Raw genomic sequence first — 12878 nt, 5'->3', positions numbered from 1 at the left:
GCTTGTTTCATCCTCATAGAAAGTCTAAGAGGAGGGTTTTACTCTCCGCCCTACACAGAGATGAGGAGACAAAGGAGAGAGGAAATGCATACACGGAAATGTCACTTAAAGTCCTGTATGAACTTGACTTTTTGTCTTATACATTTTCAAAATACAGTAATATTTAAACTGATACATCCTTTCACTGAGACAGTTATTAAACCTCTGACCTTCACAAGTGCAGGTCTGGTGTTATGGATTGTATGTTTGTGTCCCCCAAAATTCATATGTCAAAGTCTAACCCCCAATGTGATGGTATTAGGAGGTGGGGGGGGGTCTTTGGGAGGTGATTAGGTCACGAGGGTGGACTGTTCACCAATGGGATTAACGCCCTTATACAAGAGACCCCAGAGAGCTCTCTCACCCTCTTTCTGCCATGTGAGGACACAGGGAGAGGGTGGCCATCTGTAACCCATAAGAGGGCCCTCACCAGAACTGACCATGCTGGCACTCTGATCTCGGCTTCCAGCCTCCAGAACTGTGAGAAATAAATGTCTGTTGTTTGTAAGCCACCCAGTCTACAGCATTTTGTTATAGCAGACTGAAAGGATTAAGACATCTGGGGCAAAGTCCAACATCCTGCATGAGGAACAAAGGATTTCCCGTCACACTGGCCTCTGTGACATTCCCTCGATGTCAGGGAGCAGCCACTTGGTGGGTGTCCCTGGGAACAGCTATCCATCCCTCCCACTGCCCACACCTGCAGTGGAGTGTTGAACCCCTCCTACAGGGACCTCAGGGACCCTTTCCTTAGGGTGGTGTTTGGATGGATGTGACAGGAAGCCCACAGCGGCGTGGCTGGATCAAACAAGGGTGTGTTCTTGTCACTTACAAACAATCGGAGTGGGGTGTCCAGGCCTGGGCCGAGCCAGAAAGGCACCACGGCTCCGGGACATCTACCTCCTGCTCACCATCCTTAGCCAGCTGATGGGCTCCTGGGCGGAGTGGGTTACATGCGTGGGGTGGATGCAACGGGGCGAGCCTCAGCGAAGGAAACCCCGCCCCCGCAAGTTGCTTCCAGCTGAGTCGCTGCGAGCTGTACACTGAGCTGGGGAGGAACAGCTGGAGCTGCCAGAGGTCTCCCAGCCCTCCCGGGACTCCCTCGGCGGAAGCGAGCGCCTCCCGTGCTTCCCTGGGCCCAGCCCTGGGCGTCCGCTCTGCGCTGCACCCACACGGGCTGGTGCGGAATGAGGAAGGACCGCCGAGCCCGGAGGAGCCTTGCTCCCTCTCAAGCCTCGTCTGCCTGCACCTCGAGCAGGACAGAGATTGCTGCCCCCGTGTCTGCCGGTGAAGCTGCTACCAGCCAGACTCAAAACCCCGGCCAGTGGCAGCTCGGGAATGTCCTCCACGTGCTGGAGGCACGTGGCCCTCCCGGAAGGCCTGATGGCAGGGTGGACGCCTACCTGTCCCCACCGCCAGAGGCTGGACCTTCGTTAAGGCTTGGTTCACAGTTGCTCCAGCACAGTTTGCCGCTCGGCCTCAGGACCCAGGAGATCTCAAGTTCCCAGGGTGGGTGGGCAGCCGCCTCCCTCTTCAGCAAGTCTGAGCACCTGGCCCCAGGGGCGGGGACCGCAGCTACCGGACGACTGGGGTTTTGTTCATTCATTGGGTCAGCGAGAGGCGGCCCCGACGGTGTTTCGCGGGCGCTAAAATAAAGGCGCTTCGCTGCCGCCTGCTGGAGAAGCGTCGAATTAAGTAGACAGCCTGGAGACCATCCGAATGTGAATGGCGCCCCCTGAAAGTGTGCAGCTGCGGCCGCCTTAGTGGGCTGTACCTCTCAGCTGAGCCTTGAGTGAGGGCGGAGGACATAAAGGTGAGTGATATCCCTTCCCCCCCGGCCGTTCCCCATTCCTGATCCTGAGAAGCCTCCTGGTCTGAGGACAGACGCATAAAAATAAACCGCGATACCATGGTGAGGGATGCACAACACGCTGCGGGCGCCCTGCATCACTCTTCCGCCCAGCCCAGACCCGCGCCTTCTCTGGGTGGCCGTGCACAGCTCCCTGTGGGAGCTGGGTTCAGGCCTGACTCAGTCCTCTGGCCCCCGAGGCTGGTCCACACCACAGCCCAGCCCCCCCAGACATTCTCTGGTGGCCACGGCTCAGTGAGCTCTCCGAGACCCGGCATCTCCGCCATGCCCAGCCCCCTGCCTGCCCTCATCCTGGAGAGGCCCGTCCACCTCAAACCCGGACACGTGCTGGAGCTGCTCTTCCTTACTCACTTGCCCTGCCAGGCCTTGCCAGCAGCTGTTTCTGCGGCCAACCCCAGGAGCTGGGTAATCGACACTTGTTTCTTGGCATCTGCAGCTGTCACCTGCCCTCTCTTGCTCCTCCAGGTGTGGTCCTGGGGCCGTAGCGCCTTGGGAGCTTGTTAGAAAAGCAGGATCTCAGGCACCAACCCAGACAGACTGGATGCGAATCAGCTTTTAATCAAGGCCGCACCCCCGCCCCCGGCCCCGCCCCGCCCCGCCCCCCACCAGTGGCATGTTCATATCAGGTTGAGAAGCTGCTCTTAGCCTTGCCTCATGGTTCCAGGAACCTGTGAGGAGGGTGCCAGACAAACGGCCTCTCCTCCTGGGCGTTTAATGTAAACAGTTGGTCAGAGTGGGTGAGATTCTGAGACCCACTTTGCCACTGCTCGTTGGGCCTCAATTATCTGCTCTTGCCAATTTTGGAGGAAGGCAGGCACTTGGAAGAGAATGTAGAGTGTAAGACCGAGAAAGAAGAAAAGAGATGCTGCCTGCTGAGTCCACTTCTGGCTCTGCTACCCACTGCTGTGTGGCCTTGGCTGAGTGGCTTAACCTCTCTGTCCCTCTGTTTCCTCTTCTGTAAAATCAGGGTAATAGAGGGCCTAAGCATCTGAGTGTTATGAGGATTAAGTGAGTTAGCCCTTGTAAAATGCTTGGTAATCACTCAGTCAGTATTAATGAGAATCGTTGGCAGTTAATGAAGAACCTTGAAAGAATGTTGACATGGGTGCTTTAGGAAGATTTAGATGGAGACGGTTAGCAAATATTGGGCCAGCCAAAATGTTCGTTTGGGTTTTCCGTAACATCTTACTTTTTGGCCAGCCCAATATTTACCTACCAGTTACCACAAAAATAAAGTTGATACTTATTCTGTATTGCATCATCATACAACTAAATTTCTAAGTCTGTTTCCAAAGAAGGGAAAAAAGCTTTCTTATAATTTTAGAAGTCTTGTTATAATTGTTGCAAGGACATCTGACTCGAAACCTTGAGACCAAAGCATTTTGAGGCAGAACAAACAGGATTTGCTGTCGACTGGATGGGAGGAGATGGTGGGAGACAAGGCAAGGAATCAAGGATGATTGTTGATTTAAGCAACCAGAGCCCTGAGCCTGGAGGGTGGGAGGCCTGCATGAGTTCCGGTTTGGACCTGGTACATCTGTTGGACATACACGTGCAGCGGTGAAGATGCTGAATGTGCTGCTCTGTCCCCTCACATCCTGAAAACCGGAGTGGCCTTTCACCTTGCATTCAGCCACACATGCTGGGTGTATACCACACCCCACACCCTCAGCCATTTTTTGGATCAGTGATTTTGTTTCGTTTTATTATGAAACGTTTCAAGCAGAAAACGTTTCAGGCAGAAAACTGAAAGGATTTTACAGGGGAAAACGATATAATGGGGCAGGAGAGTCAAAGCTCCCATGCAGAAAAATTCCAAGAAATATATGTAGATACTTGCTTCTAAGGAGATGGAGCCTAACCCCCACCCCTCGAGTGCGGGCTGCTTATATCGACTGCTTCCTAAGAGGACAGAATTGAAAGAGGGAAGATGAAAGAGCAGCTTTGCATTGGAGAAACCTGACAACACTAGCTCAGCCAGGAGATCAAGGTCAGCATCGACAGGAATAGGTCCTGGTGATACTGTGCATCCTTGATATGCTGTGATGAGGATGGCACTTTACTTGTCTTCCTCCCCGAAACCCATAATCTCATTCGAATCATGAGGAAAACATCAGACAAATCCCACCTATGGGAGATTCTACAAAATGCCTGACCAGTGCTCCTCAAAACTGTCATCAAAAACAAGGAAAGTCTGAGAGACTGCACAGCCAAGAGGAGCCTCCGGGGACATGATGACTAAATGTCATGTGGGATCCTGGATGGGATCCTGGCAGAGAAAAAAAGACATTAGGGGAAAATGAAGGATACCTGCATAAAGTATCTTTACTAAGGTCCTTTACATAAAGGACTTTAGTTGATAATAACACATAAGTATTTGTTCATTAATTGTGACAAATGTCCCATACTAATTTAAGATGTTAATAATAGAGAAACCAGGTGCGGGGTATAAGGGAACTCTCTATACTATCTTTGCAATTTTTTTCTGTAAAACTAAAACGCTTCTAAAAAGTAACGTTTCTTAAAAAACACAACAACCATATACCCATCATGTAAATCCTACCCTTCACACTTTACTATCCTTATCACACTTCACATCTGCCCCATCCTCTTTTTTTTTTTAACAGCCTCGCTTGACTACCTCTTCCTGTTTGCTCAAAACGGCACTCAGGAAGCCCGGGACCGCCCGGCGCCCAACTGCCACAGGATCTCTGGGTCCCTTCCCATTTGTTAGGCTGGATTTGCTCTCTGGATGCCCCATGCCCCAGGCTTGGCAGCTGCTGAAAACAAAGAGCTCTACTGTCACCTAGTGGATCTTTAAAAGTAAAGCGTTGAGTGCAGGAAAACGGGAAGGAGGCCCAGAGTTGATTCCACCCTAGTCCCCTTCCCCACTGATCCCCATCTCAATTCTAATTGAGACCCGGATATTTCCTAACTCTGGCCCCGATTCCCAACTGTGCAATCATTTTGTAGGATTATACTATACTTTTCTAAAAAAAGAAAAAACTCTTTTGGAAGGGGGCAGAGCATGAGGGGATTGGGAGTTTCCGTTTTGCCAGCAGTTTTGACGACCGTGGAGAACAATTTTGGGGCCGTGGGTGTGCCCTGTCCAGCCGCCCCCTCCGGCAGCAGCGGCGATGGTCCTGAGCGGCCTCGCTGTGCCGGCCACGGTCTCTCCCGAATACCGAGGCGAGCGGGACGGGAAGGGAGCTTCCGGAGGGTGAGGGAGGCCCCTCACCTGGCCGCCCGCAGGCGTGGCAGTTCATGCCCCGGGGTTAGAAGGAGCACAGCAAGCACGTCTCAGTGGGGTGTCCCTGTAAGCAGAGCCTGGGGCCAGGGTTCAAGTGCTAGTCATTTGCTTGGGTCTCAATCCCGGGAAACCCCATACCGAGCGGGACGTGAGCCAGGGGAGGGAAAGCATCCAATAAAAAGCGTGTCAGCAAACCATGGGCGCGGCGGCTTCGAGCCGAGTGCTGCTGGGGAGCACCCACCCCGGCTGAGGGGCCGGCCGCTGGGTGAGGGCGGCTTCTGGGGACGGTAACTGCTGTACTTCCGGTGCCCGGGGCCACAGCAAGCAGCTTCCGGAGAGCAGAAGGGGGTGCCAAGGGACTGGGGTGAGGCCCTGCCAGGTCCTCTTGGTGTGTCCGTGTGATGGGGGTCGCCACCGGCCCCCACCTACTCAGCCCCAGGGATTTGGTCCCGGGCGGCCTCAGCCCAGGAGGACCGGGCGCTGTCGGGTTAGGAGCGGCGCCTCTGGGACCCTGGCCGCCTCCTGCACACGGGGGAGACTGTAAGGTGGGGAGCTGCAAGGAGGGGCGTGGGGGGTGTGGTTTGCAGGGAGGCCCGCCAGGGAGGAAGCAGAGGGAGCCGGCTGCCCGCCGCCTCTTAGGAAACTTCCCTGGGCCCTGCCCGCCGCCTCCGCACGCGCTTGAATCTCCAACGAATAGAGGACCCAGCTACTGAAAAGCGGAGCGGAAGCGTGCTGCTCGCACGGAACAGCGAGTGTGCAGGCGATACAACTGTCATCGCCAAGAAACAGGAATGCTCACGGGCTGCAGCTCATCTTGCGGAGGACGGTGAAAAACAGAAGCCTTCCCCCAAATCTTGGTGCCTGTCTTCCTGAAGGGCTACCTAGAAACGTGTTTCATAATCTCAGAGCACACGACCTCCTGCGCAGACACCGCTGCTCGCCACGCTTGGGGACCGAGGGAGGGTCCCCGGGCAGCGCGCGGACATCGGCCTTCCGTGCACGCGCTCTGCACCCTCCCGCCGCAGCGGGGACGGGAGCCGAGGCCCGGTGTGCGGCCCCCGCCCGACGGCCATGCGGGGACCCGGGCTGCGCCATCCCCCGAGGGTCACTGTGGGGCCTCGTAAAAGCGCGGCGCCGCGCAGCCACAGCCGGCGCCCCGGAAAGCGTGAACTCCGGGAGGCGGCAGTGCCTGCGAGAAGCTGGAAGGCTCTGGTCGCGTTAACCCTCTGCGGCTGCGCGCCCGGCGGCTGCGAGGGAGCGGAAGTGCGCGCTGGCGCCGGAAGTGGGGTCGCCGCTCGGCGGGAGGGAGGGCCTTGAGACTGAGGCGGGGGAGTCTCACCTCGTCCTTCGTGCCTTCACCTCTCTGCCGGGAGGGTCGTGAGGCGTGGGGAGGGCACAGGAGTGGCCGGTGGCCCGCCTCGGGGCCTCTGCGGGGCGCGGTGGGCGCGGGAACTCACGGCCTCCGGCGGCTCCCGCTTCCAGAACAAGCGCGTGAGCGCGGCCGCCCTCCGCGAGTCTTCGCCACCACGGTCTGTTTGACCCTCACAGATGAAGAAGGGAGAGGCCGGGTAACTTCGGCTGCGGGCGTGGGGACGGGGGGCGGGGCGGGGGGCTGAAGGAGGAAGCGGAACTCGCGTGAGAGCCCGAATCCAGGCCTCGGTGTGGACCCTCCTTCTGCGTGACGCTCAGCCTCAGGAGGGGCAGCGTCGCCTGGTCCCGCCGTCGTCTTTGGAGAAGCACGACAGACACGTGGGTTGAATTACCTATAAGAGATGATAACAAGCAAACGCTGTTATTCAGATTTCAGATAAGTGCTTTTGGCAAGAACACGTCGGGGAGGATGAAGATCCCATCCGCTGGCAAGGGTTACAGTAAACCTCGAGGACAGGGCTGTGTGCCACGTCTTAGCAGGTGGCCTGGAGGACAGACCTCCTTGCAGGTGTCGTTTAACACTGTGCTTCCATAGTTCCTTCAACCTTCATTATAGTTTCACTCAAGGGACTTCGCCCGTGGTCCCAAGGTAGAGAATCCGCCTTCCAATGCAGGGGACTCGGGTTCAATCCCTGGTGGGGGAACTGAGCTCCCACGTGCTCCCACGTGCTGCTAGGCAGCTAAGCCCACGCAGGGCCACTGCTGAGCTCCCGCACCTCAAGGCAGCAACTAAGACCCAACACAGCACCCCCCCCCCCCCAAAAAAAGAAGAAAGAAAATATAATTTCACTCAAGTAATTTATAAATAGTCCTGACAAGTGCTCACTTTTATCTTAGCGTATTAATAATCACAGAACCAGAGACAGGATCTACTCCCCAAATGCTACGGTCTAAGAAGCAACGCTTGTATAAGGCTTAATAATACTTAAGTGTGAAAGGAAGGGCCAGGGAGCTATGACCTAAATGAAAACCACATTTTTGACAACAAAAATAAAACCTCGAATGGGAAAAAAAAAAAGACTTGGAGACTTAGAGGCTTGTGTATTAACTGTTCCTGGGTACAGTTTGTGACAAAGTTTGTGCTAGTGTGTCTCCTGATGGTGGTGTTCACAGTGACACAAATGAATTTATCTATAAGACATCATAAAAACAACCCACAAGGCTGTTTCTCCAAAATTTTATTTTAATTTAAATTACAGGGCCAGCCAGATAATCTGATAAGAAATTTACTTTTCCTCAAGAGAAAGGAAATGCTTCCATGGCATTGTTAACAACTGTATACATCTCCACCTTTTTTTAAGGGTTAAAAATCACATTGAGTAACTGACTTATGTAAAATGAAACCTTTATAACACAAAAAGAAACCACTTCCAGTATAATAGTTTTGGTAATATGAATATATTAAATGATCATAACTTCAAATGCAACTTTTCAACTTTGAAATGTTTTCACATTTTTGTTTAAAAACAACAAAAAACCAAAAGTCTTAACTATCCCCAGATTCCAATGCGATAGTAACACATCAGTGTTTTCTTTGACACGCTGCACCCCTGTCTTCCACACAAAGGCTCTAGTGCTATGACAGCACTGCCAAAGTGGAAGCTGTTGTTTCAAGTTCTAAGAACCAGCTTGGCAAGGAAACCTTTCTTCCACTTGGTGTAATTAATGTTTGCACACGAAATCCAGATACCCAGCACTGGACCACGAGAACAGAATGATGCATCGCAGCCAAGTCTGCCTTCCTAAACGTCTTGGATATTTTCATTTCAAGGAGCTTGGATTGCTTTCTCTAGTTCCGATAGAAAAACATGAATTATTTTACACAGATTTTGGTAAAGACAGCCTCAGGAAAACCAATTGTAAGTGTAGACTGCCATTTCAATTAAATAGAATAAAATACATCTATGTTTTCTGGAGCTGTTTTCCTAACTGGTGCTCCTAGAAGGAGATCTTAAAGCCTGCTGAAACATCAATTGGGAGTCTCACTTTACTGGCTGATAAATAATTCAATTAGTAAGAGAGGCTAGCAAAGAATAATTATATAAATTTCTTAATCAGCTACAGCCATGCTGAATTCGAACTGGCAAACTCTGATTTGTAAGTTGTTAGTTGTGATCTTCATATCACTAAGATGAACAGATACCATTCTAATAACTTTACATAGATATATTCTAGGAGACGTTGTTCTGCCGTGGTCACAGTAACAAAAAAGTGGTGCAAAATCAGTTACTTTATAAATACTGATAATTTGCAGCATTAAGGAACAGGACATAAAAAAAAAAAAATTTCCCCATAGGACACCTATGACTAGGAACTCTTCTTTTCCTAAGAGAAGCCAAAGTTTTAATTATTCAGTTTCACAACTATTGTACTGGATTACTTTAAGAAAGAAAAGGTGCTCTACAGAGGTCTCCCACACACACAAAGAATCGGCGTTAATTTAGCATAATCGGTATCATTCATAGATCTGGAGAACTCATGACTCATTTTAAATGAATAAGGCCAATATTATGCAGGAAAGTGTAGCTGACTTGAGTTCCAGGTCTGTATTGTAGCCTACTGATGGCACCCCATTGGATAACTGAATACAAAGGACTGGTTTACTTTTTCTTTTAATGCTGTGATACTTAAATGTTAAATCAGCATTTTCAGGTGATCTTAAGTATTTCAATTACATATGAGCATTCATTTTTTGCAAAAACTCAATATTAGGTAATAGTTACATACTAATACAATAACATTCCTCTGCTGTACAAATTAAATCATTTAAAAGAAATGAGCATTCTAAGAATTATATACAAAAGAAAACTTTAAGCATTGTTGAAATGAAATGCGAGGTGTCGTTGCTAGCTCTACTGTTTTAAAATACCTTCAAAAAGTAAAATTAACAAATACCCTTCAACATATCCAGGTTTACAAGTCTCAAGAAAATCAAATGTCAAAAAATTCTAGAAAGCTGTGAAAAGCATATATACATTTTCCTTATGACCTTACGAAGCTTCACAATTTTGAGAAGCTGCTAAGTTTCAGTATCAATTTTGTTCGTGTGTCAACTTTATCCACCCAAGAAGCTCACATCTTGGATACAGCTCCCCTATGATTTCAAATAAAGCTCTGCACAATCTTCCATTAGTGAAGGCATATAATCTTACCAAGAATCCACACCCAGATCTTTAACAAAGATAAATGCAAACAAGCAGGTTTGCTCTGATAATATCAGTGCCCTCTTCCCCTCACACACACTATCATCTATGCATTTGCCTTCATGAACCTAGCCATGTTCAGAACTTCTACAGCAAACGGAGTCTTTGAATTCTGAAATGACACAAAGATCAAGAAAAAGTCCACGTGTGCTCTAGTGTGCAAGAAAGCAGCAGCTACGTTCTCCAACTTGGACTAAAAAAAACAAACAAGGTAAAATGAAAACCGTTCACTTAACAGCAGATTAGCAGTAATGTTCCTCATGAATCGATAACAGTGCCTGATGCTGAATAGCTAACAGCAAATGCTGAATTTGGATTTAATATTTTAGATGTTTATTGGAAATTAGGCTTCTTGCTGAGCTGGTCTCTTCAAATCCCTGATCTGTTTAACTAAATAGGTCTTCTCATCGTTAAACTGTTCATCCTCGGTCCTGTCATTCTGGAACTTGCTGAGGAACTCTATAAGTTTGGTCTGGTTCTTGAGGAGGATGTCTAGGATGGGCTGCGTCTTGTTAGGATTGGCTACAAACACCTGCACAGAGAAAAATCAACATCAGCCACAGGGAAAGAACAAGACACGGAGACATCTATGCCGCAGTTAGCAGAGCACATGCTATACACATCCAATGCTTCCCTGGGGCCTGTGGTGAAGCCAGGATTATTAATTCAGAGGTGTTCGCTTTGGAAGACCTTATTTTACAATTTAAAAAAGGGGGAGAATTACATGTTTTAGCACAAAAAGGATTGACATATTCACTCATGCTCTGAAACTCAGCAGTTGGTATTAAATATAGACTTTGATTTTAGAATAAAATGAGCAGGAGTTATTTCTGGGCAGAGGAGGTCAGAATGGATTTTAAGAACAAAAAGCTCCGTGGAAAGCATTAAGAAATGGATTACCCTTTATTTGTGATTAATAATCTTCTATGCCAAAGATAAATGACACCACTCTACAAACAAACTTTTCTTGTTCCCAAATGCAAATGGTATATACCCTGTTTCTGGGTCTATTTTTGTTTAAATGTTGTACCACACAACTATGAAAACTGACTGAACTGAGCTGTGTCACTGAGGTTACCAAAATGAACCTAATAAAACTTCAGTAATTTGTAAATGAAATGGGATGAACAACTAGTGTTTATGCTTTTAGTACTCTACCTTAAAAACGTGGAAGGCCTCAAACTGGATGTTACGGCTTTTGTCTCGTAGAAGGTTCATCATTAACTTGAGGTTCTCAGGTTTACTGATGTATTTTGTCATAATTGTGAAGTTGTGTCTGTCTAATAGTAGCTCACCGAGAAGCTGAGAAGACAAACAATTACTCTTCCATTATCATTTAAGATTTGAAGTAAAACCAAAGTTTTAAAAACAATTCATTAAATAATCATCATTATTAAGCACAGAATATTAGTAGGCACTCAACAGACTGATGAACTGAATTATGACCTAAAAGCTAACGAGTGCCTCCTATTTGTTACTTGAACACCTACCTACCTTTTCTTCTGGGGTTTAAACCTATGGTGAGTCTGACGCTGCTCTCTGAAGAGGACATTCAAGTCACATTTGGCCCAGAATCTGAGCCTGTCAGAACCTACTCTTTAAATATGCATTTGTGTTATCTCAGTAAAAAGAAACTATCAAAGAAACTGGTCAGACGATAAGTTACTGAATAACTGTATACCTTAGCTTAATTTAAAAATAATTTTACTATTTTTTATTTTATTTATCTGAACTTTACAGGACAAAGGGTTTCATGTACAAAGTTTTCCACATACTTACCCCTAAACACACCAAACTTACCATTTTATCTTATCTGATTCAGAAAGGTTTATAAAAACAAGTACTTTTCTGTTCCTTCTTAAGCAAGGTATCCTGAAGATACTCTAAGCTTTTCTTAGTGACTCCTCAACATCACTAAAAATGACATTAATTAAGCTAAAAAAAAGTCCGTGCCTTCAGCTAAGTCTGTGCTTCCTGAGTTCTATGGAGTTGACTATACCGTATCAGCCCTTAATTTTAAAATCGTCCCTGCCTGTTGTAGATTTCTCTTTTTCTGAAGCCAGCAGTCACCTCTTCATGCTGTCAGTGTGCCAACTTCTAGTCAAGGACTAGTGTGCAGGTGGTATAACCTGCCTGGGGACAGGGACCAAGCCGCAGTCCTTGTGGATACAGGCAGAAGCAGAGCAGTGGAGAGCCTGGCCCCTGGCACCAGCCTGCCTGGGTTCCAGTCCTGACTCCCTGCTCCCTGTGAGTTCTATAACCTTGAGAATGTTATTTAACTTCTCTGTGCCTCAGTTTTATCATCTGTACAATGGGAGTGGATAATGGTACCTATATCTTATGAGAGTATAGTGAGAAATAAAAGCATGAATACATGCAAAGCACGTTGGACCCGAGTCTAATAAGAGACATGGAGTGAGGTCTAAGGGAAGGAAAATGCATGGATAGAGCTACTTTGCCATGGTTTACTTGCTGTTATTAATTCCTTTCTGGGTTCCTGGCTATGTTCTAGATACTTGAAGTTTCCAGATAACTGATCTCTAGATAAATAACATGTCATCATAGTAAATCAAAAATAACCTGATGTGCAGGAAAACAAATCTATTCTACTTAGGATTTATAAAGAATTTAGAGGAAGAATTCAAAAGCTCAGATAGGTTTCACATCAAATCTGAATCACAAAATATACAGCTTTCAAAGTAAGAAGCCCCGTATTTACTCTTATGGAGGCTCAAAAGGTAGTATTAAGTATGTATAGACTTATTGGGTATTCATTTTCTGTCACAGAAACCAAAGAAATACTGAAAATGACTCATTTCAATGTGATTATCTAGAGAAGGATGACCAGTAATTTAAAGAATTTCTTTGGACATAAAATAAAAAATTGGGGGAATTCCCTGGCGGTCCAGTGGTTAGGACTCCATGCTCTCACTGCCGAGGGCCAGGGTTCATTCCCTGGTCTTAGAACTAAGATCCCATAAGCCATGCAGCGGGGCCAAAAATAAACAAACAAAAACAAACAAACAAATAAATAAACTGAAGCTTGGTACAGGGAATACAAATTTGCTGGTAAAATAAATATAGG

At 47.8% G+C, this 12878-nt stretch overlaps 1 protein-coding gene across 1 annotated transcript in view; it reads right to left on the bottom strand.

The window, feature by feature from the left end:
- Window positions 1-7753: 7753 nt before the first annotated feature.
- Window positions 7754-12878, bottom strand: part of CAB39 (calcium binding protein 39) — an 87855-nt gene continuing 82730 nt past the window's right edge. The window contains exons 8-9 of the mRNA XM_061188346.1: window positions 10952-11095; window positions 7754-10325 (exon numbers count right to left, since the gene is read on the bottom strand). Coding sequence (XP_061044329.1) covers window positions 10137-10325; window positions 10952-11095 — 333 coding nt within the window. The 3' untranslated portion in view covers window positions 7754-10136. The remainder of the gene's footprint in view (window positions 10326-10951; window positions 11096-12878) is intronic.

Source organism: Eubalaena glacialis, chromosome 1 (genome assembly GCF_028564815.1).
Source record: "Eubalaena glacialis isolate mEubGla1 chromosome 1, mEubGla1.1.hap2.+ XY, whole genome shotgun sequence".
Taxonomy (NCBI): Eukaryota; Metazoa; Chordata; class Mammalia; order Artiodactyla; family Balaenidae; genus Eubalaena; species Eubalaena glacialis.
This window is presented reverse-complemented; position numbering and strand designations above follow the sequence as displayed.